General features: G+C 52.1%; 1 protein-coding gene across 6 annotated transcripts; it reads right to left on the bottom strand.

The window, feature by feature from the left end:
- Nucleotides 1-480: 480 nt before the first annotated feature.
- XG (Xg glycoprotein (Xg blood group)) lies at nucleotides 481-26,908 on the bottom strand. Of its 6 annotated transcripts, none has more exons than XM_060408594.1 (12): nucleotides 26,366-26,440; nucleotides 19,525-19,569; nucleotides 19,059-19,082; nucleotides 18,039-18,101; nucleotides 17,071-17,130; nucleotides 15,558-15,614; nucleotides 15,148-15,207; nucleotides 13,762-13,803; nucleotides 12,434-12,478; nucleotides 9,178-9,213; nucleotides 6,976-7,086; nucleotides 481-5,438 (listed from the first exon to the last, which is right to left on the bottom strand). In XM_060408594.1, exons 1-12 carry the CDS (start codon nucleotides 26,427-26,429, stop codon nucleotides 5,422-5,424), a joined length of 624 nt encoding a protein of 207 aa, XP_060264577.1. In that variant the 5' UTR covers nucleotides 26,430-26,440; the 3' UTR covers nucleotides 481-5,421. The 6 variants fall into 6 exon arrangements, 5 of the variants coding, with proteins under 5 accessions (XP_060264577.1, XP_060264578.1, XP_060264579.1 ...); XM_060408595.1 differs by lacking the exon at nucleotides 26,366-26,440 and adding an exon at nucleotides 24,015-26,101; XM_060408596.1 differs by lacking the exon at nucleotides 12,434-12,478.

Below are 26,908 nucleotides of genomic sequence, written 5' to 3'. Positions count from 1 at the left end.
AACACGCTGCATTTATATTTGGAACTCTGGGGGACAAGCCTCCGTTAGGAAGACGGGGCTTGGGCGGACGCCAACCCACACCCACTGAAGCCTGTCAACACCCAGGCCCAGAATAGCATGCCATGTGAAATCGGACAAGCTGATCCTATGATTCCCTCTGGAGTCTGACCTGCAAATAAGCGCTCACGGGATGGGACTGGCTCTTGGACACCTTGATCCTGTTTTCACTTTTCCCTGCGTATTCTGTTTGCTGGGAAATCTCAGGAGACTTTTCACCAGTGAGAGTGGGCTTCTTATGGCTCAGACAGAACTTGCGCTTGAGCACATTGTGACTCCAAGGAAAGCAAAAGGGTAGCCCAGTGGTTAGGGGCCTCTAGTGGAGAGGACACAGGTTCGATCCCTGGTCAGGGAAGTAAGATGCTGCATGCCGTGGAACAAGAAAGGCTGAGCAGTGCAACAAAGACTCACAGCAGCCAAAAGTTGAAAAAATACATATTTTTTAATTCCAAAGAAAGAAAGCAGAAAAGGTACTGAATTACCCCACCAAGACTAACGTTTATTCTAAAACCACACGGCAGGTGGTGACTGTTTCCAGATGTGTGGGCTTCCCAGGTGGCGCAGCGGTAAAGAATATGCCTGCAATGTAGGAGACTCAGGAGACACAAGTTCGATCCCTGGGTCAGGATGATCCCCTGGAGGAGGAAAACGGCAACCCACTCCAGTATTCTTGCCTGGAGAATCCCATGGACAGAGGAGGCTGGCGGGCTACAGTCCATGGGGTCTCAAAGAGTCAAACGCGATGAGTGGCTAATACTTTCACTTTCAAAGGAGATTTTATAAGAAGCCAGACGGTTAATGCTGTTTGCAGTGAAATGGATGGGCCTACAGAGTGTCATGCTGAGTGACGTGAGTCAGACATGGAAGGAGAAATATCATGACATCCCTTACATGCGGAATCTGAAAAGATAGGATACGGATGAACTTACTTAGAAAACAGAAGCAGACTCAGAGACTTAGAGAATGAGCTTATGGTTGAGGGGTGGGGAGGATGGGGGAGGGATAGTCAGGGAGTCTGGGATGGACATGGACACTCTGCTGTATTTAACAGGGAGAACCAGCAAGGACCTGCGGCCCAGCACAGGGAACTCTGCTCAATAGTCTGTAATAACCTTATGGTCACCAGGGGGAAGGACGGGGGAAGGGACAGTCAGGGAGTCTGGGATGGACATGGACACACTGCTGTATTTAACACGGAGAACCAGCAAGGACCTGCTGGACAGCACAGGGAACTCTGCTCAATTTCGTGTGGCAAGCCTGCATGGGAGGGGAGTTTGGGGGCAGAATGGATACATGTATATATATGGTTGAGTCTCTTTGCTGTCCACCTGAAACTCACAACATTGTTTGTTAATTGGCTATGCTCTAATACAAAAGTTGTTTTGTTTTTTTTTTAAATAATGAAGCTAATGTTTCGGCAGGGGGAGCGATAAAAGAAGCTAGAGGGTACAAAGAAAGAGAGAATTGAACAACAAAATGTTAGGAAACATTTGCTGAAAGTAAAGATGATTCTGTTACACACGGTGGCTCCTTTGATGTGAAGTAGCGGAGATGCTGCAAATCTTGAATGTGGATCACAAGAAGTTTCAAGGAAACTGATTTCTGAGCACAGATAAAGGGGTCCTCCAAACCTACGCAAGAAACAGCCACCAAATCCACACTAAACCACCCGAAGGAAGATAAAAGAACAGATGCACGCGCATATCCTCGGAAACAGTCCTCAAAATGAACAAGACTCGCGGCAGTCAGAAGAAGGCACAATTTGAAAGTCGGATTGTATCACGTCAGCAGAAACATATGGTCACTAAGAGAGCTGCCTTGTCCCAGATATATACGTGTGTATCCAATGCGCTGTCGCAGAATATTAAATGTCTAGTGAATTTTCCATGGAAAGAAAGAGGAAAGTCTAGCCAGAGCCACGGTAAAGATCAACTATGCTCGCGGCATGCCACACGCCTACAGAATCCAAGCAAAAATACTCGCAGAAAAAATGCAGAAAGAACTCTTTCCCCCCAGCTTTACTGAGAGATAATGAACACGTAACACGGTAGAAGGTTAAGGTGTACATTGGGAAGATGATACATTTCAGTGGGATGATGATACATTTCAGTGGGATGACCATCGCTGATACATTTCAGTGGGATGACCATCGCATATGCATTTCAGTGGGATGATCACCGTAGCCTTGTCTGACGTCTCCACCCTGTGACAACATTCTTTCTTTCTGAAGTGAGACTATTTAAAATCTTTCAAAATATAGGATACAGTTCCTTGGGGGTTCCAGGGATAAAGAATCCGCCTGCCCATGCAGGAGACTGCAGTTCAATCCCTGGGTTGGGAAGATCCCCTGGAGAAGGAGATGGCAGCCCACTCCAGTGTTCTTGCCTGGAAATTTCCATGGACTGGGGCGCCTGGAGGGCTACAGCCCATGGGGCTGCAAAGAGCTGCACATGACTTAGCGGCTGAACCACCACAGCCTCACCACCGTTTTGGAAGACAGATCCAGTAACACTCGTTTTCCAGATGACATGACTGAAGCCCAGAGAGGTTACACAACTTGCCTAGGGTCACACAGCTCGACTTGCAGAAGCCAGACTGTGATCTCACGCTCTGGGCCTGAGTCTGGAGTTTAATCATGCCTGGCTTCCTGTACTACCTGTATAGACAAGCTAGATGCATTCCTCATTCTCGCGTTTAAATTAGGAAAAGAAAAAAACCCTCACAACTTTGTACCCCAAATACATTCATCTCCGTATGACTTTTTAAGGATGTCTTTAACAGAATCCCACAAACTGGGCAGAAGAAACAAGAAATATGTATCTTCTCCCCGTTTCAGAGTCTGGAAGTCCAAGATCGAGGGGTGGGCAGGCAGGAACACCCTCTGAAGGTTACACAGGGCTCTGTCCTGGCTTGCGATAGCTCTTTGCCTTGTGGCTGGCCTGCTCCAAGCCACTCAGATTCTTCTCCTGGTGTCTCTCTGAATTTCCCCTCTTATAGAGACACAGCTCATATTGCTTTAGAAGCCATCCTCCTGTTCTAACTCATCGTCTTAACTGATCACAACTGTCCCCGATCTTTCGACACATAAGGTTTCACTCTGAGATCCAAAGGGTCAAGACACCAGTGCATGAATTTTGAGACCTGTGTGTGCGTGTGTGACAGAGAGAGAGAGAGAGAGAGAGAGAGAGATTTGCTTTCCCTACATTAAGAGTTGGAGGTGGGTCAGCACCCTCGCATACAGTGGTTTATACTTGGAGAGGGTGTTCTCGGTTCGTTTTTGTTGGAGTGTAGGGTTAACAATGTTGGGTTACTTTCAGGCATAGTCTTCCTGGTGGCTCAGTTGGTAAACGATCAAATGCCCATGCAACTGACCCAGGTTCCATCACTGATCAGGAAGATCCCCTGGAGGAGGGCATGGCAACCCACTCCAGTGCTCTTGCCTGGGGAATCCCATGGACAGAGGAGCCTGGCTACAGTCCATGGGGGTCACAAAGAGTCCGATATGACTGAGCGACGAACACATAAGGCAATTTCAGTTATTCATAGAGATACATGTCTATTCTTTTCCAGGTTCTTTTCCAGTATCACTTTATTACCACATTTTGCGTAGACTTCCCTGCGCTGTACAGTAAGACCTTGCTGTTTTATCGATTTGACATATGGTGTCGTGTATCTCTTCATCCCAAACTCCTCATGTGTGCCTCCAGGCTTTCCCCTTTGGTGACCAGAAGCTCGTTTTGTATGTCTATGAGTCTCTCTCTGTTTTGTAAACAAGTTCATTTGTACCCGCTGTCTTAGACTCCGCACGTAAGGGATATCACATGGCATTTCTGTCCCGCACTTACTTCACTCACTGTAACGCTCTCCAGATCCCCCCACGTGGCTTTAAGCGGCACGGTCTCATTCTTTTTCACGGCCGAGTAATATTCCATTTGTTTCCATGGACCACTTCTTCTCGAGCCATTCCCCCGTCGATGGACTCTCAGGCGTTCCACATCTTGGCTACCGTGGACAGTGGTGCAGTGAACTGCGGGGTGCAGGTACCTAAGGGGGAGCGCCCACGCGTGAATATCTAGGATTTCCGTGCATCATCTTTCTGCGTTCCAGACTCTAGTGACCGTCTTCCTCTTTGGTTCCGATGCTCAAACCCTAAACGTTCCATCAGCATCCATCTCAGTCCATCAGACTACGCTAGCCTGCCCAGACCACCCACCCTCTCCTCTCCCCTAAAGAACGAGTAAAACCCCAGCAAGCAGCTGCGCTACTTTTTAGACGCTGAGGGTAGACAGTTAGCCCAGGAAAAAGAAAAGTATACGCTAAGGAAAGCGCTGACGTTGCGTTAAGAACTGGTACCCACAGAGGATCCGAGACCAAAAATAATACAAAAAAGTCTCGACATCTCAAAATGTCTATCCCACGTTCTGAAAAAAAAAAAAAGTAGAAACCATACAATTTCATGACAAAAAAAAAAAAACACCCCAAGATCGCTTCCCCAAGCAGGTTTCCGCATGATGGTCTTTGTATTTAAATTTCCAGAAATCCAGCCTCATCCTCTGCAGGTGATAATACTTTTGTGAGCTGAGATAAAGTCCAAATGCTGCCCTTTAGGGTAGAAACACATTCATTCCTGATTCACCGGTGGTGGTGAACGGGTCTGGATTCCTGATGTTAGCTAAAGGTGGTTTAGTCTCCCTGGTGGCTCAAATGGTAAAGCAATCTGCCTGCAATGCAGGAGACCCACGTTGGATCCCTGGGTCAGGAAAGATCCCCTGGAGGAGGGCATGGCAACCCGCTCCAGGATTCTTGCCCGGAGAATCCCCATGGACAGAGGAGCCTGGCGGGCTACAGTCCAGGCGGTCGCAAAGAGTCGGTTGCCACTGAGCAACTAACACTTTCGGTTTTTCAAGGAACCTGTAGGATCAGCAAAGCCTGTCTCCCCAGCTTGCTAAAACCCAAGCAGCAGCTTCCATCCTTTGGAAGTCCTCCACGGCAGCCCCACCCGAGACCCCCAGCTAGTCTCCTGGCTCCTCTGTTCTCTGACCACATCGGTGGCCAGTGGTCCCAGCAGGACACACTCCAGAGCTCAGACCAGAGTCGGAACCTCTCAGCCCGCGTGGCCGATGGAACCCACAGATCAAGCAATCTCTTTACAATCCACGATCCAGCTGTCCACCTCGTTCCCATCGGTGTATCTGAGGAATTAGGAACCCCCTTCTTTGTGGGGCAGCACGTCTATTGCAAACAGAAGAAAAGACCCTCCAGGGCAGCGGGTAAAGCCAAGAATGAAAGGGACATTCCACAGGATCGACAGGGTTGTCCTCTGAACGGAGGCTTTCTCAGAGCGGTGGGTGGATTTTGAAGACCTCAGACAGTCCGTGGTTCTGCAAGGAAACATGGAAAGCAAGACAACATAGTTAGGGGGGAATAAAAAGCCAAAACTTCAGTGGATTGATCTTAAAGCACTGTTAATTTTTTTTCACAGCAGAGGCGGCAGAGGATTAGATGGTGGGATGGCATCACTGACTCAATGGACATGAGTTTGAGCAAGCTCCGGGAGTTGGCGATGGACAGGGACGCCTGGCGTGCTGCAGCCCATGGGGTTGCAAAGCGTCGGACACGACTGAGCAACTCAACAACAGCATCTGTGATGAGGTATGTGGTCCAGAATGTAAGTGGGTTTATTTTTTTTGGAAACTCTGCTTCACCCCCGGCAAACTTTCATTCTGGCTGGGGTGTTGTATAGACCAAGGCGCTTCCTGGCTAGGGTGTAAGTCAATACCAGCCAACCACCAGCAGAGGGAGGCAGAGGGCAGCTGTTGAGATTCTGAAGCTATTTCACGGGCGGTGGAAACCTCACTCTGGCAACACCCAGACAGATGCCGACATGAGTGGTCTCAGGACCAAAGCTTGAGAGAATCCAGTCAACCTCTGAGCTGTTGCTTCTTCCGCAGGAAAGCATCTCTCCCCGACCACCTCTTTAGCGACGTCTCTAGGAATTTCCCAGATCAGCAGCCAGGATCTCTGCTCCCGAGGGTAGCTCCCTGCGCTTGTAATTCTGCAAGCCCAGGAGCTTAGACCCAAAGTTGAAACAGAAGCCCTCCCCTCCCCGCCCCCACCGCCCTCTGCACAAACTCATTTCCCTGGAGGTCGTGTTCAGTCATGTCTTGACTCTTTGCGACCCCAAGGACTGTAGCCCGCCAGGCTCCTCTGTCCATGGGATTCTCCAGGCAAGAATACTGCAGTGGGCTGCCATTTCCTTCTCCACGGGATCTTCCCGACCCACAGATCGAATCTGTGCCTCCTGCTTTGGCAGGCAGCCTCTTTAAGACTGAGCCCACCCGGGAAGTCTCACGGGCAGCAGAGTGATTCCATAGTTTTACAGACTGTACTTAAAGTTTGGAGGAGGAAACCACAACCCACTCCAGTCTTCTTGCCTGGAGAATCCGATGGACAGAGGAGCCTGGCTGGCCACAGTCCACGGGGTCACAAAGAGTCAGACAAGACGCAAGTGACTTAGCACACGTTTAAAATCATTATGAAACATTGGCTCTATTGTAGCCGGGGATGTTCCAAAAAATATATCCTTGTCGGTTATTTGTACATGTAAGTAAGTAAGTGTCAGTCGCTGAGCTGTGTCTAATTCTTTGCGACCCCATGGACTGCAGCCTACCGGGCTCCTCTCTCCATGGGATTCTCCAGGCAATAATACTGGAGTGGGTTGCCGTCTAGCTGGTTCTTTTTCATCCCCTCCCCTCCATCTAACCGCTGCCCTCTATCATCTCCCCACTGGGAACCGTCGGCTTGTTGTCTGTATCTGTGGGCCTGCCTCTTTTCATTCACTCGTGTATCTGTATGCATTTTTAAAATCGGGCTTTACCAGTTCAGGCAGACACAACTGGGGGCAGGGGGAAGACTTGCCGTTTGTCCTGAGACAGTTCCTCCTCCGGTTATAGTAGCTGACCGCCGCCCCGATCAGCGTCACCACCACCACAGAGACGATGGGCGATGCAATTTTCGCTATTGTGTTGCCTGCGGGAATCCAGGGGAACAAGACGGTCTCAGGAAAAACAGCGCCAGTGGGGACAGCGTGTATTGCCAGAGACTCCCCACTCACCCCCGCCCCGGCCCTCCCCGCCCTCCTATTCATGGGAAAAGGATGGAATTCATCAAAGGAGCTCAAAGGATGCATCCTGCTTTATGTAAAGGGTGCTCACTAACCACGTCTGATCAGTCTGGGGCATCCAACGGTTTTGTACAGAAGATATATATATTTAATTTAATGGGTGTGTTTGGATGAATTTGTATCTTTGGGGACAGAAAATATTGACTCATGTTCTTCAGTCGCTCAGTCGTATCTGACTCTGTGCGACCCCATGGACCGCAGCAGGCCAGGCCTCCCTGTCCTTCACCATCTTCCGGAGCTTGCTCAAACTCATGTCCATTGAGTCGGTGATGCCATCCAACCATCTCATCCTCGGTCGTCCCCTTCTCCTCCCGCCTGCCATCTTTCTGAGCATCAGGGTCTTTTCCAATGAGTCGGCTCTTCTCATCAGGTGGCCAAAGGATTGGAGCTTCAGCTTCAGCATCAGTGCTTCCAGTGAATATTCAGGACTGATTTCCTTTAGGATGGACTGGCTGGGTCTCCTTGCCGTCCAAGGGAATGCATGTATAAAGTGCAGAGCAGCCCAGGGGTCACCCGGCCAGTTACCCCTGGAGCCCCCACATCCATCACATTGCATACTCTGGCCTCAGAAATAGTACAGTTCCTGGGGGTCCGTTCAGTCAAAGCTAGCGCAGCACCTCTGTCTCCTGTCCTGCCCGACTCCCACACATCTGTAGACCGTGCCTTGGAGATGTCCCATCCAGGAGCAGTCAATCTGTCTTCCAGCCCACCCCAGTCCTGGGTGAGTCCTCTGTCCTGGCAAAAGTGAAAAAGTCTTAGCCACTTCATTCATGTCCAACTCTTTGTGACCCCACGGACTGTAGCCCCACTAGGCTTCCTCTGTCCATGGGAATCTCCAGGCCAGAATACTGGAGTGGGCAGCCATTCCCTTCTCCAAGGGATCTTCCCAACAAAGGAATCGAACCAGGGGCTCCTGCACTGCAGGCGGATTCTTTACCAGCTAAGCCACCGTGGAAGGCCAAGAATACTGGAGTGGGTAGCCCATCCCTTCTCCAGGGGATCTTCCCAACTCAGGAATCAAACTGGGGTCTCCTGTATTGCAGGTGGATTTTTTACCAACTGAGCTGTCAGGGAAGCCCCTGTCTTGCCATGAATCCGTGTGTCAGACCTGATTCTTGTCTGGGGAGCACCTCCCCTCCCCTACCTCCAGTCCACGAGAAGGAAAGCACCTGTGGCCTTCACAAACGTCCCGCAAACACCCATGCATTCCGGAAACGGCAATACGTCCTGCAAACGGCAATACTGTGGCCCCACCCTGGTCCTGGGCCTGACGGGTTAGAAAGACAGCTCTGTCCCTTTCTTCTCCCTCAAAGCCTTGGGGTCAGCTGGGCAGGTCCACCATCACCCTGCACTGGTGTCAGCCTCCAGATCCCTGAGAGGCTGGCCTCCGCCATCCCAGCGACACACAGCCGACGCCCACTGGCCGGACCCCAGGCCTCCCCTGCGCACCCGTGATGGGGCGGACGGTGCCCTGCTGGGGCCTTCTCCGGGGGTGAAGGCTGTGGTTTCTCTGCTGCTCTCCTTCGAGGCTTGAGGTCAGCTGTGGTCAACAAAACGGGTGCCGGCGGTGGGCAGCACGAGCTCCAGGCACCGTAGCCGCGCTCGCAGAGCCTCAGGTGTCTTTCAGCTCCGAGTCGGTCCCCAGAGCATCAGGCATCTTGCAGCTCCGAGTTGGTCCCCAGAACCCCAGACATCTTTCAGCTCCGAGTCGGTCCCCAGAGCATCAGGCACCTTGCAGCTCCGAGTCAGTCCCCAGATCTCCTTCTCTGACCCCCGTGGGACAGACCCCGACCAGAAGGAGCTTCTGAACACCCACACAGAGAAGGTGGTCCCTGAACGCCCTCCGTGGAAACAATTCTACGCCTGCCCCAGCCCCTCTGCAGCCACGTGGGGAGCCTGGCCCTCGGAAGGCCAGAATCCCCATCCCTGGGCCGTACCTGGCAGGTTGCCCTGCGTGGAGTAGCCGTCTCCACCTGGAAGGGGACAAGCACATGGTCACGTGGTTTTCGGAAGAGCTGGTCACGGGCTGCCTGCTGCTGGGAGGTGGGCATTATGCCTCCAAGCCAGGGAGGGGGTGGGGGTGAGGCTGTCACCTCAGGGCGTAGGTATACACACAAAGGGGTGCACAAGAAGCACACGCACACCCCCATATACACACAGGCACACACACATCCCACATACACACACACACACCCATATACACACAGGCACATACACATCCCACATACACACACACCCCCATATACACACAGGCACACACATCCCACATACACACACACACCCATATACACACAGGCACACACACATCCCACATACACACACACCCATATACACACAGGCACACACATCCCACATACACACACACACCCATATACACACAGGCACACACACATCCCACATACACACACACACACCCATATACACACAGGCACACACACATCCCACATACACACACACACACCCATATACACACAGGCACACACACATCCCACATACACACACACCCCCATATACACACAGGCACACACACATCCCACATACACACACACCCCCATATACACACAGGCACACACATCCCACATACACACACACACCCATATACACACAGGCACACACACATCCCACATACACACACACACACCCATATACACACAGGCACACACACATCCCACATACACACACACCCCCATATACACACAGGCACACACACATCCCACATACACACACACCCCCATATACACACAGGCACACACACATCCCACATACACACACACCCCCATATACACACAGGCACACACATCCCACATACACACACACACCCATATACACACAGGCACACACACATCCCACATACACACACACCCCCATATACGCACAGGCACACACACATCCCACATACACACACACACCCATATACACACAGGCACACACACATCCCACATACACACACACACACACAATACACACAGGCACACACATCCCACATACACACACACACACCCATATACACACAGGCACACACATCCCACATACACACACACACCCATATACACACAGGCACACACCCATCCCACATACACACACACCCCCATATACACATATGCACACACATCCCACATACACACACACACCCATATACACACAGGCACACACATCCCACATACACACACACCCCCATATACACACAGGCACACACACATCCCACATACACACACACCCCCATATACACACAGGCACACACATCCCACATACACACACATCCCCATATACACACAGGCACACACATCCCACATACACACACACCCCCATATACACACAGGCACACACATCCCACATACACACACACACACCCATATACACACAGGCACACACATCCCACATACACACACATCCCCATATACACACAGGCACACACATCCCACATACACACACACACACCCATATACACACATGCACACACACACAACATCCCACATACACACCCATATACACATATGCACACACACACATCCCCCCCACACCCATATAAACACATGTACATATACGCAGCACACACCACACATATGCACACACCCATATACACACATGTACACACACACAACATCCCAGACACACACACACGCATATACACACAGGCACACAGATCCCACATACACACACACACCCATATACACACAGGCACACACACACAACATCCCAGACACACACACACACACACGCATATACACACAGGCACACAGATCCCACATACACACACACACCCATATACACACATGTACACACACACAACATCTCACATACATGCACACACCCACATACACACATCACAGATATACCCATATACACACATGTACACACACACCACACACACACCACATATACGCACACAACACACACGCATATACATGCACGTACATACATGCAACACACAACACCCCACAACACACATCCACATGCACACATGTACACACAGCCCCCACACATGAACATACATGCAACACCCCACACACACATGCACACACACAACACACCCCCACACATGCAACACCCCACACACACAGAGACATGCACACACACCACACTGACACGCCCATATGCATACATGCACACCCGCGTATACACATATGCACGCATGTACAACACAAGCACACGCCCACACACACACATCGGCACAGCCATGTGCGCACACAGGCAGGCGAGCACACGAGCATCACAGGCACTGTGCCTGTGTGGGGATGAGGGTGGACACACGTGTGTGTATCTCCACATGTGTGTGCACAGTACACGCCTGCACAGGTACACATGAATACACAAGAGCTGCACGTATGTCCCCACGCACACATCCGCCCTCACCCGCACACCCACAGCGCACACGCACGGGCACGTGTTTCAGACCCACAGATATAGATACACATAGATACAGATACCCATGGATCAGGGTATACATACAGATATAGAGAGACATGCATGTAGATACAGATATAGCGACGCCCTGACCCGCACACCCACAGCGCACACGCACGGGCACGTGTGTTTCAGACCCACAGATATAGATGCACATAGCTATAGATACCCATGGATCAGGGTATACATACAGATATAGAGAGACATGCGTATAGATACAGATATAGAGAGACATGCGTATAGATACAGATATAGCGACGCCCTGACCCGCACGCCCACAGCGCACACGCACGGGCATGTGTTTCAGACCCACAGATATAGATGCACATAGATACAGATACACATGGATCAGGGTATACATACAGATATAGAGAGACATGCGTATAGATACAGATATAGCGACGCCCTGGCCCGCACACCACCAGCGCACACGCACGGGCACGTGTGTTTCAGATCCACACACGCATGCACAGACACACGGCATGTAGGCGCGTGTGGACATATGTCCACATGTATAAACGCAGGCTCCCTCCCAGCCACATGCGCACACAGGCACGTGCAGGGACACACACATGCCCACACGCGTGTGCACAGGCAGTAGCACGCATGAGCAAGCCTGCACTTCTTGGAAGGATTGCAACCTGCGCCCCATGCAAAGCCCTCCCCAGCTTCAGCGAGCAGTGAGGACGCCGATCAGAGACCCAGGCGGGCAGGCAGCACCCACGCGGGGGTTAGCTCCTCAGCAGGAGAACTTCTCCTGGTTTGGCTTTTACGAAAGACCTCCTTTACCATAATTAATGCCAGGGGAGCCGGGTCTGTAGCGCCCTCCTCGTCCTGCAGGACAGAAAGGCCACGTGAAGAGGAAGGTAAGGCGCGGAAATGCCACAGACATCCCCAAAGGAAGCTTCGAGAAAGACAGGACCCCAAAGCAGAGGCTGTGACATCCGGGCAAAAGCCCCACCCTGATCCTCCCCGAGCCAGAGGAAGAGACAAGCGTACCCCGGGACATTCCCTGGCCGCACCGAGTGGGGCTGAGCTCACCTCGCAAGCTCAGCAGCTCTGCTAAGGCCAGGGGCATGCTGACTCCCAGCTGCAGACAGAGGGGGCCTGCCTGAGCTCAAAACCCCACTTCTCAGTGTGTCCAGGGAAAAGTCCAGTCCCCAAGGCCAGGAAGCATGCCCCACACAGGCAGCAAACAGTCATCTCAGTGACTGAGAAATATAGGACCTTTCTCCACACCTTCTTATGTCCAGAGGGCAATTTTTTTTTTTCTTCTGTTTTTGGCTGCAAGCAGGATATGCAGGATTTTAATTCCCTGACCAGGCACCGATCTCAGATCCTGCCAGTGAAAGCCCACAGTCCTACTGACTGGATCAGCGGGGAAGTCCCCAGGGAGTAATTTTTAAAAAGCGATTCCCTGGGGGCTCAAGATGGTAAAGAATCCGCCTGCAATGCAGGAGACCCGGGCTCGATCCCTGGGTCAGAAAGATTCCCCTGGAGGAGGGCATGGCAACCTACTGCAGTATTCTTGCCTGGAGAATCCCACGGACAGAGGAGCCTGGCAGGCTACAGTCCACGGGGTCGCAAAGGGGCAGAGACGACTTAGCGGCTAAATAGCACCAGCAATTATCTTTACAAAGTGTCGCATGACTACTTTGTACAAAGTTTCACTGGATTCTATCTCAGTTTAGAGAAATGAATCCAATGCATTTTGCTTTTCTGGCTCAACTTGCTCCCAAGTTCACTTTACAGCACCAGAGACCCTCTGGAGAGTTCAAGAGCCACCCCTCGCTCTGAAAAAAGCTCGGTATAGACAAGAATGGAGTTTGTTACTTCCGGGGTAAATTCATTTCGCTCTTGGCATAATGCACTATTCACATAAAGAATCCACAATTCCTGGGCTGTTCTCTGCCTAATGAGGCTTGCAGCCAGGGGCTCTGTGTCTTGTTACCTGGACAGAGGGGTGTGGGGTCAGCCCCTGGACATTTGGACGAAGCCAAGCTGAGGGTCAGCAGTGAAGCGGCCAATACCTGAGACCCAGAAGGAAGCTCTAATGGGAGCCCCGGAAAAGCCCACCCAGGCCCGCCACCCCCATGGGCCCCAGCGCGGCATGTTACCGTAGCTGTCGTGCCCTGGCTGGTACCCGCCTCCGCCGCCTCCTGCAGGAGAGAAGAGGGATGTGACGGCCGCTCGGAGCGTGGACCTTGGGGTCCAGCAGGCGTCCGCCTGTCTGGCACCAAAGCCGGACCCAACAGTCACCCCCAAAAAGAGTGCTTGTTGCCCAGTTGCTCAGTCGTGTCTGACTCTTTGCAACCCCATGGACTGCAGCACGCCACGCCTCCCTGTCTATCACCAACTTCCGGAGCTTGCTCAAACTCATGTCCATCGAGTCCGTGATGCCATCCAACCATCTCACCCCCTGTCGCCCCCTTCTCCTCCTGCCCTCAGTCTTTCCCAGCATCAGGGTCTCGTCCACTGAGTCGTCTGGAGCCCTATGTGGTGGAAAAGCTCAGGACCTTCCAGAAAATGCTCTAGGGAGTCCCTCCCCCAGAGTCCTGGCTTCTGGATGGAAAAGCTCATGCCACAGAGAGCCCTTCAGAAAGCTGTGTGTTTTCAGAGATTACGCATGCCCCCCTGCCCAGTGCCGATCTAGGGCTTCACAGTAAGACAGGCTTACCCCCCACCTCCAGGGACCCAGCTCTATCATGCTATACGTCAACTGCATCACATTAAATATACATTTTTTGGAGGGAAGATACACACAGACACATCTGCAAAGGTGTGTGTAGACACAACATCTGTGTAAAGAGAGGTGTGTGTCTCCTTAGTCACTCATTCGTGTCCGACTCTCCGTGACCCCGTGGACTACAGCCCGCCAGGCTCCTCTGTCCGTGGGATTCTCCAGGCAAGGAGACTGGAGTGGGTTGTCATGCCCTCCTCCAGGGGATCTTCCCGACCCAGGAATCAAACCCGAGTCTCCCGCATTCCAGGCAGACACTTTAACCTCTGAGCCACCAGGGAAGCCCAATAGATAGCCACATATATAAAAATATATGTTCAGATATACATATAGATAAATATATTTATAGAGATATACATATCGTATAGATAAACATAGCTATAGATACATATAGACAGATACACATGGATAAAGTTATAGCTTCAGATATAGATAGATATCCATATAGGTGGAAATATAGCTATAAATATAGATATGTGTCTATAGATAGACACACGTACACGGACATGTGTATAAGTACGCGTGTCAGTGGAGGTGTGTATATGTGTACACACACACGTGCAGACACATATTTATGGGGAGACAGCCCCCACTTCTAAGCAGCATCGGCCCCATGGCCGGTTCCGTCCACCTTGCAGACCACACGAATGGACAGCTTCAGGGACGCGCCTCCCGCCTGCCCCCGAGAGGTGGGAGGGGAGAGTCCACAGCCCACCACCTTCCTCGCGGGGGCTGGGGTGGGGTCACAGAAGCCGGCACGTACCTGCGGGCGGCCTGGGTGGGTAGCGGCCGCCGTCGACGAGGTCTGAGTCGCTCAGGAAGCCTGTGGACAGAGCAGAGGGCGGTCAGAGCCCGCGGTCCCGGGAGCCCCGTGCACACCCCAGCCCACGCATCAGGGGCGCACGGACAGCTTATGGAGAGAGGGGTTCCACAATTGGAGAACCCGTGCTGAAAGATCCACGGGTCGAAACCAAGACCCCATACAGCCACCATAAATATAAATAGAGGACGCTTTAAAAAGAATTGCTTTAAAAAAAAAAGAGAGAGCTTCTGCGTATTTCAAATGCAACGCGTCTTTCACCGTCGAGGACCAAACTCTCCAAAACATGTTCCGGACGGCGCCTTAGTCCTTCCGAAGACGCTTCCGAAGTCGTCTTAGTCCTGAGGACTCACCTCCACTGTTACCAGGCTGCGGGCGAGGAGGCGGCGGCTTCGGCCTTGGGTAGATATCTGTCGGGAAACACGTGATTTCAGGAAACGAGGGACAGCTTCCCGCGACGAAGCATTTGCACAATACAAAGGGCCAGCGTACAAAGTGACGTTCTGGCGAATTTATCTTTCCTGTTCATCGCTTCCACGGAATCTCTGGTGCTCAGAATCCCCAAGCATAGGCTCGTTTTAAGCATCAGTTTTTAATGGAGTATAGTTGCGTCTCTAGTGGCTCAGACGGTAAAGCATATTCCGGAAATGCAGGAGACCCAGGTTTGATCCCTGGGCGGGGAAGATCCCCTGGAGGAAGGCATGGCAACCACTCCAGTGTTCTTGCCTGGAGAATCCCAGGGACAGAGGAGCCTGGCGGGCTACAGTCCACGGGGTCGCCCGTGGAGTGTAGCCCGCCAGGCTCCTCTGTCCATGGGGATTCTCCAGACAGCGACACTAGAGTGGGTTGCCATGCCTTCCTCCGGGGAATCGTTCCAGACCCAGGGATCGAACCCTCATCTCTTAAGTCTCCTGTGTTGGCAGGCCGGTTCTTTACCAGCCTGGGAAGCTCACGTAACACACAGGAAATAGAAATTCATTCCTGAGGGCCACCACCACCATTTTAAAGGCACTAGATTCTATCAGGCTTTAAAAACAAAAGCCAGAAAGCAACCTTCCTCTGTTCTGAAATGTGTCAGCCGCTGGAGCTCTGAGTCACACACGGTCCCCTCCCAAGCCTGAGGCTGGCCCCGAATGCTGCCGGGTGGATGAGTCTCCCAGGACCCGAGTAGTGACTCATCTTACAGGACGGCCAGCACCTATGATTCTCTGGGGCCCACAGGAAGGAAGCCCATGAACATATGTTCAACTCACGTTTCCCCAAAACACTGTAGCAAGAAATACCCTCCATTAGACAAGCAGAGACGTCACTTTGCCGACAAAGGTCTGTACACTCAAAGCTCTGGTTCTTCTTATGGTCATGTAAGGGTGTGAGAGTTGGACCATAAAGAAGGCTGAGCGCCAAAGAACTGATGCTTTTGAACTGTGGTGTTGGAGAAGACGCTTGAGAGTCCCTTGGACTGCAAGGAGATCCAACCAGTCCATCCTAAAGGAGATCAGTCCTGCATATTCACTGGAAGGACTGATGCTGAAGCTGAAGCTCCAATCCTTTGGCCACCTGATGCAAAGAGCTGACTCACTGGAAAAGACCCTGATGCTGGGAAAGATTGAAGGCGGGAGGAGAAGGGGACGACAGAGGATGAGATGGTTGGATGGTATCACCGACCCGATGGACGTGAGTTTGGGCAAACTCCGGGAGTTGGTGATGGACAGGGAGGCCTGGTGTGCTGCAGTCCACGGGGTCGCAAAGAGTCGGACACGACTGAGCAACAATGACAACCACAAAGGCTTCATTCAGCCTCCATGATCTTCCCTGAGTTCCAGTGGGCAGGTTCAAAGCTGTTTTGAAATGAATGAACATTCTTACTTCCACCGTCGGGATTTCCAGGCTGTGGGTGGTACGGGGGCCTCGGCTTGGGGTAGATATCTGTAGGAAAACAACATTGCATGATTAGAAGAGAAAAATGTCCTTCGGTCAGAAGCAGCTTATAAAACAAGAATATACGTGTGGCTGTACATTTTATGTTTTATTAACAGTTGGTGTCATAAAGAATAGGTCACCATCAATAGGGTAAAAATTACTTAGTCACTAGAAGTGGAACCTCAAAAACCTATATACACACACTCACAAAACTAACTGTTTAGGGTTTGTATTGTATGTATTTTCTTGGGCCCCCAAATCACTGCAGATGGTGACTGCAGCCATGAAATTAAGATGCTTGCTCCTTGGAAGAAAAGTTGCGACAAACCCAGATGGTGTGTGAAAAAGCAGAGACATTACTTTGCTGACAAAGGTCCGTCTAGTCAAAGCTATGATTTTTCCAGTAGTCACGTATGGATGTGAGAGTTGGACCATATAGAAGGCCGAGCACTGAAGAATGGATGCTTTTGAACTGTGATGTTGGAGAAGACTCTTGAGAGTCCCTTGGACTGCAAGGAGATCCAACCAGTCCATCCTAAAGGGGATCAGCCCTGGGTGTTCAGTGGAAGGACTGATGCTGAGGCTGAAGCTCCAGTCCTTTGGCCACCTGATGGGAAGAGCTGACTCACTGGAAAAGACCCTGATGCTGGGAAAGACTGAAGGTGGGAGGAGAAGGGGACGACAGAGGATGAGATGGTTGGATGGCATCAGCGACTCAATGGACATGAATATGAGCAAACTTTGGGAGATAATGAAGGCAGGGAAGACTGGCGTGCTGCAGTCCATGGGGTCCCAAAGACTCGGACACGAGTGAAGGACTGAACAACAACAAAGTCTTCTTTCAGCCCCCATGACCTTCCCTGAGTTCCAGTGGGCAGGTTCAAAGCTGTTTCGAAATGAATGAACATACTTACTTCCACTGTTGTCGGGATTTCCAGGCTGCGGGTAGTAGGGGGGCCTCGGGTTGGGGTAGATACCTGTGGGGAAAAACGCCAGTGCATGTTGAGAAAAATGTCTTTCCGTCAGAAGCAGCTTATAAAACAGGAATATAAGCTTGACAACAGGTTTTATTTTTTATTCACAGTTGGTGCTCATGAAATATAGATTATCACTGATCAGCTTAAAACTACTTAGACACAAGAAGCAGAACCTGAAAATTTAGAACTTAAAAAAACTGCATACACACACTTACCAAACTGTTTAGCATTTATAAGGTATGTAAGAAGCAAACAAAATCTGTTTATTCCTTGAAGGCTTGGGTTTGATCCCTGAGTTGGGAAGGTCCCCTAGAGGAGGAAATGGCAGCCCACTCCAGTATTCTTGCCTGGAGACTCCCAGGGACAGAGGAGCCTGGTGGGCTGCAGTCCATGGGGTTGCACAGAGTCGGACACGACTGAGCGACTTCACTTTGACTTTTCACTTTCATGCATTGGAGAAGGAGGTGGCAACCCACTCCAGTGTTCTTGCCTGGAGAATCCCAGGGATGGGGGAGCCTGGTGGGCTGCCGTCTATGGGGTCACACAGAGTCGGACACGACTGAAGGGACTTAGCAGCAGCAGCACTGTGATTTTGTGATCCATTTCGTGAAGGACTTGGGCTTACATGAAACATCTGTCCATCAGTCACACCCTCCACGACCCTATCGTTGCTGTGGTTTAGGCGCTCAGTCCGACTCTTTGCAACAGTATGGACTGTAGCCCGCCAGGCTCCTCCGTCCATGGGATTCTGCAGGCCAGAACACTGGAGTGGGTTGCCATTTCCTCATCCAGGGCGTCTTCCCGACCCCGGGGGTGGAACTCTCGTCTCCTGCACTGGCAGGCGGATTCTTCACCACGGAGCATCCTGGGAAGACGCGATAAACTCCTTCCAAAACATCAGCTTGCGGTGGGGCAGCCTGGTGTCTGTCCACTCCCCTGGGTCAGGTAGCCACTCACCTGAGCTTGGCTTCTTGGTCGGCTCTGTGGACAGAGAACATATGTGCAGTAAGCCAGGGGTTTTGTGCGGCTCAAAGAGACAACCATTAAAGTCCCAATTTTATTTTATTTTTTAAAGAAAATCTCAAGGCATTAACAAAGAAACGATCAGTTCAGTTCAGTCGCTCAGTCGTGTCCAACTCTTTGCGACCTCATGGCCTTCAGCGTGCCAGGTACCAACACAAATTCCGTTCAGTGTTTGAGGGGGCAAGGGACCCAAAGGACAAAAGGGCCCTTCACACGCAAGCCCACCAGGGGCCCCTGGAGCAAATGCAAGCCCCTCAGGGTTCCCTGGAGCTGTGCGGAGGTTCGAGGAGTGGAGTAAACCTTCCTGTTTTTTCGTTAGGAAGTCGTCCTTAGGAAGGAATCCCGGCCCCACCCAACCCGGAGCGAGGAGGAGCTGAGGCGGGCTGCCAGATCCACTTACCTGGGTCATCAAGAGCATCAGCCAAATCAAAGTCCCCATTCTCACCTGGGAGAACACACAGGGCGTCAGTCACAGCGGGATGGAGCCGGCCACCCGGCTTTCCTTTGCCCCAGCTGCCCAGATAGCTTCCCCCGCCAACCTCACTCCCACCACCCCCAGCTCAGCAGAGAAGAAGAGTTCCACCCCTCTCTCCAGCTCCCCAGTAGTGTGTCTGTCCAAACAACCTCTTATTCCTAGCTTTCCCGGCAGGCTCTGCCCACAGCAAAAGAGATCCATGAAGGAAGATAACTTCACCCTCATCCTTTTTAAAATCAAACTATAGTTGATTTCTGGGCTTCCCTGGTAGCTCAGCTGGTAAAGAATCTGCCTGAGAGGAAGGAGACCCCGGTTTGATCCTTGGGTCTGGAAGATTCCCCCAGAGAAGGAAACAGCAACCCACTCCAGTATTCTAGCCTGGAGAACCCCATGGACAGAGGAGCCTGGTGGGCTACAGTCCACGGGGTCGCAAAGAGCCGGACACGATTGAGGAGAAGGGGGCGACAGAGGGTGAGATGGTTGGATGGCATCAGCGACTTGATGGACATGAGTTTGAGTAGGCTCTGGGAGTTGGTGATGGACAGGGAGGCCTGCCGTGCTGCAGTCCATGGGGTTGCAAAGAGTTGGACCCAACTGAGTGGCTGAACTGAACTGAACTGAACTGGGTGACGAGTACTTTCACAGTGGATTTACGCTGCTGTGTTAGTATCAGATGTACAGAAAACTGATTCAGTTATGCTGCCAAGGCGCTTCAGTCGTGTCCGACTCTGTGCGACCCCATAGACGGCAGCCCACCAGCCTCCCCCGACCCTGGGATTCTCCAGGCAAGGACACCGGACTGGGTTGCCATTTCCTTCTTGTACATATATAAAAATTATTTGTCTATACTTATACATGTATCTCTTCTTTTTTCACACACTGTTCGATTATAGGTTATCGAAGTGAAAGTGTTTGTCCCTCAGCTGTGTCTGACTCTTTACGACCCCATGGACTATAGCCCACCAGGTTCCTCTGTCCATGGGGATTCTCCAGGCAAGAATACTGGAGTGGGTGGTCATGCCCTTCCCCAGGGAATCTACCAGACCCTGGGATCAAACCCAGGTCTCCTGCCTCGCAGGCTGACTCTTTACCATCTGAGCCACCGGGGAAGCTCATGCAATCAGCTTCTGACAGCTTACGAGCCTCTCACACCAGGCTCGTCCCCGGAGCTCCAGGCAAACTCCTCAACAATCTTCTCAAACCGGAGCGTCCAGCCACTCCCTGTTCTGAGCCTCTGCTACTTATCTTGTCCCGGTCTCTCCCTAATCCATTGCACAACAGCCTGGGCAGCACCTGGGTGTTTTCCAAAAAGGGCATCTGGCTGCCTCTGGGGACTAGAAGCCTCCAGAGCCAGGCTGCTGGCAGTAGGAAGCCAGGGTGCGCCCCCTCTCCCACTGGCTCTGGAAACAAACCAACTGCCCCCACCCCACCCCATTCCATGTCCACTTCTCATTCCAGCAGCCTCCTTCTGTTTGCTGATGCTTCTCATGATAAACAATGCTAAGCTCCAAAGAACAGATGCTTCTGAACCGCGGTGTTGGGGAAGACTCCTGAGAGTCCCTTGGACAGCAAGGAGATCCAACCAGTCCATCCTAAAGGAGATCAGTCCTGGGTGTTCATTGGAAGGACTGATGGTGAAGCTGAAACTCCAATATTTTGGCCACTTGAGGCGAAGAACTGGCTCATTGGAAAAGACCCTGATGCTGGGAAAGATTGAAGGCAGGAGGAGAGGGGGACGACAGAGGATGAGATGGCTGGATGGCATCACCAACTCAATGGAAAGGAGTTTTAGTAAACTCTGGGAGCTGGTGATGGACAGGGAGGCCTGGCGTGCTGCAGTCCATGGGGTCGCAGAGAGTCGAACACGACTGAGCAAATGAAAAACATCTGCGATGACTCGAGGTCACGGGGGAAGCGGCCCCTGGTTGTCATGGGTGTGGCGCTCTTTGCAGAGCCCTGAGCGTGACTCACAGCCCAGGCGGATTCCACCCAGGGGCCCCCCGCCCCCCTTGGCGCGGAGCCGGTCGTGTCCTGCAGGCCTGGCTGGAGTCTACCAGGCTCCCTCTGGTCTCCGGAAGGGCTGCAGCCAACAACCTTCCTCCCCCGCCCGCTGCGCTGCCAAGTGCATCGCGGCCTAGCCCCGCCCCATCACTGTCTAGCCCCGCCCCGCCACTCTACAGCCCCGCCTCATCACCGTATAGCCCCGCCCCCCGAGGTTCACATCACTCCGAAGATGCTGATTCCAGGGGCTCGATGTCAGGAGGGGATGGGGTGTGGGAGACGCAGCTCTCCCCGAGCAGTTATTTCCACCAGCTTTGTTTTTCCCCTCAGAGCCTAAGGACGGGGCTTGGAACACGATATCTGTTTCCCATCTGCTTTCTTTAGCAGGCCCGGCAGTTTCTAATCAATCCCACATGTGCTCTGGGCTCACCACGCGGGTCCCCATGGCTGACTTCCTGGGAACCTGGGTTTAAAAGGACTCGGGCTGGTGGGTGGGAGGTCTTAGTGTCAAACCCCATACCCCCTTACCTTCCGAAAAGAGCTTTTTAGGATGGATTTAAAAAATACATATGTATATATTTTTATTTATGGCTGTGCCAAATAGTTGGCACATGGGATCTAATTCTCTGACCAGGGATGGGACCGGGGCCCCTTGCATTGGGAGCTTAGAGTCTTAGCCACTGGACTGCCAGGAACGTCCCAGAGGGATTTTCAAGATAAAACGAGCCTGGGCTGGGAAAAATCCCCTGGGAAAAGGGGGTGGCTGCCCACTTCAGTATTTTTGCCTGGAGAATCACACTCACAGAGGACTCTGGCGGGCTACGGTCCATAGCCCGAAGTCGCAAAGAGTCTCAAAAAGTCTCCAAGAGTGAGACACAACTGAGAGATTTAGCATGCAACAGATGGATAGATAATCAATGATAATTAGATGTACGAATCACAGGGAATAGATGGTAATTAGAGAGACGGATGAGGGATATAGTTAGATGTCAGAAAAATAGGCATACGACTGATAATTACATAGAAAAATAGAACATAGGATATATAAACTTAGATGATGGTTACATTAGACGGATAGATAATCAATGATAATTAGATACACGGATCACAGGGAATAGACGGTAATTAGAGAGACGGATGAGGGATATAGTTAGATGTCAGAAAAATAGGCATAGGACTGATAATAATTATATAGAGAAATAGAACATAGGATATGTAAACTTAGATGATGGTTGCATTAGATGGATAGATAACCAATGATAATTAGATACATGGATCACAGGGAATAGATGATGATTAGAAACACAGATGAGAGATATAGTTAGACGTCAGAAAAAGAGGCATAGGACTGATAATAATTATATAGAGAAATAGAAGACAGGATGTGTAAAAATAGATGATGGATACAGCAATAGATACGCTGATACACTCACAGATGGGTTAACAGACACACGGATAGATACGAAAGGTACACACTTAAATGGCGACTCTAATCCCATGGACGGAGGAGCCTGGTGGGCTGCAGTCCACGGGGTCGCTAAGAGTCGGACACGACTGAGCGACTTCACTTTCACTTTTCACCTTCCTGCATTGGAGAGGGAAATGGCAACCCGCTCCAGTGCTCTTGCCTGGAGAGTCCCAGGGACGGGGGAGCCTGGTGGGCCGCCGTCTATGGGGTCGCACAGAGTCGGACACGACTGGGGTGACTTGGCAGCAGCAGCAGCAGCAGCGCTCAGGCAGGATTTCTCAGCCTCAGCAGTGTTGACATTTGAACCTGGATGACAGACAGCCTGCTCTGTGGGGCGTCCTGTGCCTTAGAAAACATTGAGCTGCATCCTTGCAAAAGTGAAAGTCGCTCGGTTGTGTCCGACTCTTTGCGACCCCGTGGACTTTAACAGTCCATCGAGTTCTCCAGGCCAGAATACTAGAGTGGGTTGCCTTTCCCTTCTGCAGGGGATCTTCCCCACCCAGGGATTGAACCCAGGTCTCTCCACATTGCAGGCAGATTCTTTACCGTCTGAGCAACCAGGGAAGCCCAAGCGTACTGGAGTGGGTAGCCTATCCCTTCTCCAGGGGATCTTTGCAACCCAGGAATCGAACCCAGGTCTCCCGCGTTGCAGGCGGATTCTTTACCAACTGAGCTATGGGGGAAGCCCAAGGCCCTGGCCTGGAAGCCCAAGGCGCCACTGGTGACAACGAAAAATGACTCCAGACAGTGCCAAGTGTCCTCCAGGGGGCAAGGTCACCCGTGGTTGAGCATGGCTGGCTGTACCTGGAGGTGTGATTTCTGCATCTCCTGGGTGAGAGACACGTCAGTACTAAGGGAACCACAGAACAGACATTCCGCCTGCGGCAAGAGATCCTTGAGGCTCAACCTGATGGTTAATCAGATGGCCGGGGGGCTCAGACATCACCTCTCAAAGGGAATCTTGACTCCATGAGCACGGCCAGGATATTTCCCAAAATGCAGCTGCCCTGTCGTGGTTTGTCCAGTAGTCATGTACGGACGTGAGAGTTGGACTATAAAGAAAGCTGAGCGCCGATGAATGGATGCTTGAGAACTGTGGTGCTGGAGAAGACTCTTGAGAGTCCCTTGGACCGCAAGGAGATCCAACCAGTCCATCCTAAAGGAAATCAGTCCTGAATATTCATGAGAAGGACTGATGCTGAAGCTGAAGCTCCAATCCTTTGGCCATCTGATGCAAAGAGCTGACTCGCTGGAAAAGACCCTGATGCTGGGAGGGATTGAGGGCGGGAGGAGAAGGGGATAGCAGAGGATGAGGTGGCTGGATGACATCACGGATTCGATGGACATGGGTTTGGGTGAACTCTGAGAGCTGGTGATGGACAGGGAGGCCTGGCGTGCTGCCGTCCACAGACTGTCCAACAGTCAGACACAACTGAACACCACCAAGCGCCACAGTCACTCCAGCGCCCCACCCACCTACCTAATGAAGCTCTCGAACAGCTGCAACTGGGCTGGTGCCTTTGTTTACTTGTCTTTGGCGACTCTGAAGAGCTTCAAGATCTCAGTGCCCTGACCAGAGATTGAACCCTGGGCCACGGCCGTGAAAGCCCGGAATGCTGACCCCTGAGCCACGAGCTGAAGGCATCCGCCATCCAGTGGCTCCTGACAGATCAGACAGACTGGGCCTGGGAGGAGGCTGAGTCGCCTCTAGCTGCAGGTGAGCCCAGAGTTCTGTGTCACTGCCAAGGGAATAAGGGCTCAGACAGGTTTTGCTGGCTCCGCTGCTGGGCGGGACTGCATAAAGACAGAGCTTGGCCTCAATGGGCTTCCTTTAGCCCTGGTGTAGCTCCACAGAGAACCCACATCTCCCCACAAACAGAAGCTCCTGACCCCATTTCTGCGTGTCCCACTTTCGGGAAGATGCTCAGACCGTGTGGATTCGTGGAAGGGTCTCCAGGAAGACCCTGGGCTCTGGGTGCCAGGATGGCTCACAAAACCACACCTGTTCCTAAATACCCGTCCTCAAACAGGTCAAACAGGATGTGTCAGGAGAGTGACATCCAAACAAAGCCTTTGCACTCCTAACCTAGTCATATATGCATGGGAGAGTCGGACAGTAAAGAAGGCTGAGCGCCGAAGAACGGATGCTTTTGAACAGTGGCGTTGGAGAAGACTCTCGAGAGTCCCTTGAACTGCAAGGAGATCCAACCAGTCCATCCTAAAGGAGATCAGTCCTGGGTGTTCATTGGAAGGACTGATGTTGAAGCTGAAGCTCCAGTCCTTTGGCCACCTGATGGGAAACGCTGACTTATTGGAAAAGACCCTGATGCTGGGAAAGATTGAAGGCGGGAGGAGAAGGGGACAACAGAGGATGAGATGGTTGGATGGCATCACTGACTCGATAGACATGAGTTTGAGCAAACTCTGGGAGATGGTGATGGACAGGGAGGCCTGGTGTGCTGCAGTCCACGGGGTGAAAAAAATCTCAGACACCACTGAGCAACCGACCAGCAACAAGAGACATTGAAAGAAAATCTTTTAATTCCTAAACTCTACTCAGTGTTAAGCCCCTCCCAATCCTCAATGCCTTAGAATTTGAATATCCAAAGGACCAAATATGCGTCTCCAGTTGCTATTAAATCCTGCCCTTCATGGGTTAATTGTAGCTTCCTGAGTGAGGCCCCTCCCTGCCTCTGTTCCCCAGCACGCCAAGATGGGGAAGAGCCTGTACTGGAGTTTCGGGGGTAAACAACTCACATGCTTTTAATTTGCCAACCGGAGGGCTGACATTGAGGGGAAAAAATATCTAAGAAAACGTGAACCGAGGCTGTCCTTCTTGCAAAACCCCGTCTCTGGCGACAGTGACTTGTCCCACTGAACCCAGCCGCATCTCAGCTCCGTGGCTGCCCTACACAAGCCACTCCGACTGTGGATAGAAAGCGCGGAAGGGAAAACAATCTCAACACGCCCCAGGGACATGGATCACTTTTTCCATGCGTGCCACACCCAGAGATCAAAACCCGAGAACCAGAAAAAAAGAAACCCACCACACCTGGCTTCTAATTGGGTCACAGATCTGGGTCCATTCCCCCAGACCCCCGAACGTGGTACCCGGTCCCCTTGTTTGCTGTTCACCGACCGCCATCACACCGGACTCTGTCTTTCCTTTCTACACTCTGGCAATTTACAGCCGTTTCCTGAGAGGAAGTGGTTGGGACGGAGTGTTTATTTTTTTCAGCAAGCAGATAGAAATGCGCACCCCAGCATGTCTCTCTCCGGGAGCCAGCCCTCCCTTACCTCGGACACGCAGCAGGACACACAGGAGCGTGAGGCAGAAGAGGAGATCCCGCCATGCCTCCATCCTTGGTCTCCGGCGGGCGGGCGGGTGGGCTGGGCGATCTGGACACCCCACCCTCGCCGGAGCCGCCGCGCTGACTTCTGTCGTCCCGCTTTGAGAGGGAAACAGGAAAGAAAGGAAAGGATGAAGCAGTCTACAGCCTCTCTGCTGGCGAGTGATGAGCAGGGCGGTGCTGAGCTCCCCAGCCGGGAGCCCGCCCGTGGGGACCAGCTCCTACACGCCTGCTGCAGAGAAGGCACCTCCCTCAGCTCCGCCGGCCAACCACCCCCAGGAAGGTGGGGAAATAGGCGACCGCCCGGTGCCACTGGGCGTCTTGGGTTGTAGGGAAGCTGGCACACCCGCTTGGCAGCTCTGTGCCCTGCACGCGTGGGAAGAGCCCCAGGATCAAAGGTGCCAAGCTCGGGTGTAAGCAAGAGCTGCCTCGCCCCAGGGGCGGGGCGGGGCGGGGGGGGGGGGGTGGCTGTCATTCCCAAGACCCTCCT

This window comes from Ovis aries, chromosome Y (genome assembly GCF_016772045.2).
Source record: "Ovis aries strain OAR_USU_Benz2616 breed Rambouillet chromosome Y, ARS-UI_Ramb_v3.0, whole genome shotgun sequence".
Taxonomy (NCBI): Eukaryota; Metazoa; Chordata; class Mammalia; order Artiodactyla; family Bovidae; genus Ovis; species Ovis aries.
The sequence above is the reverse complement of the archived record's forward strand: the minus strand, read 5'-3'. Positions and strand labels throughout refer to the sequence as shown.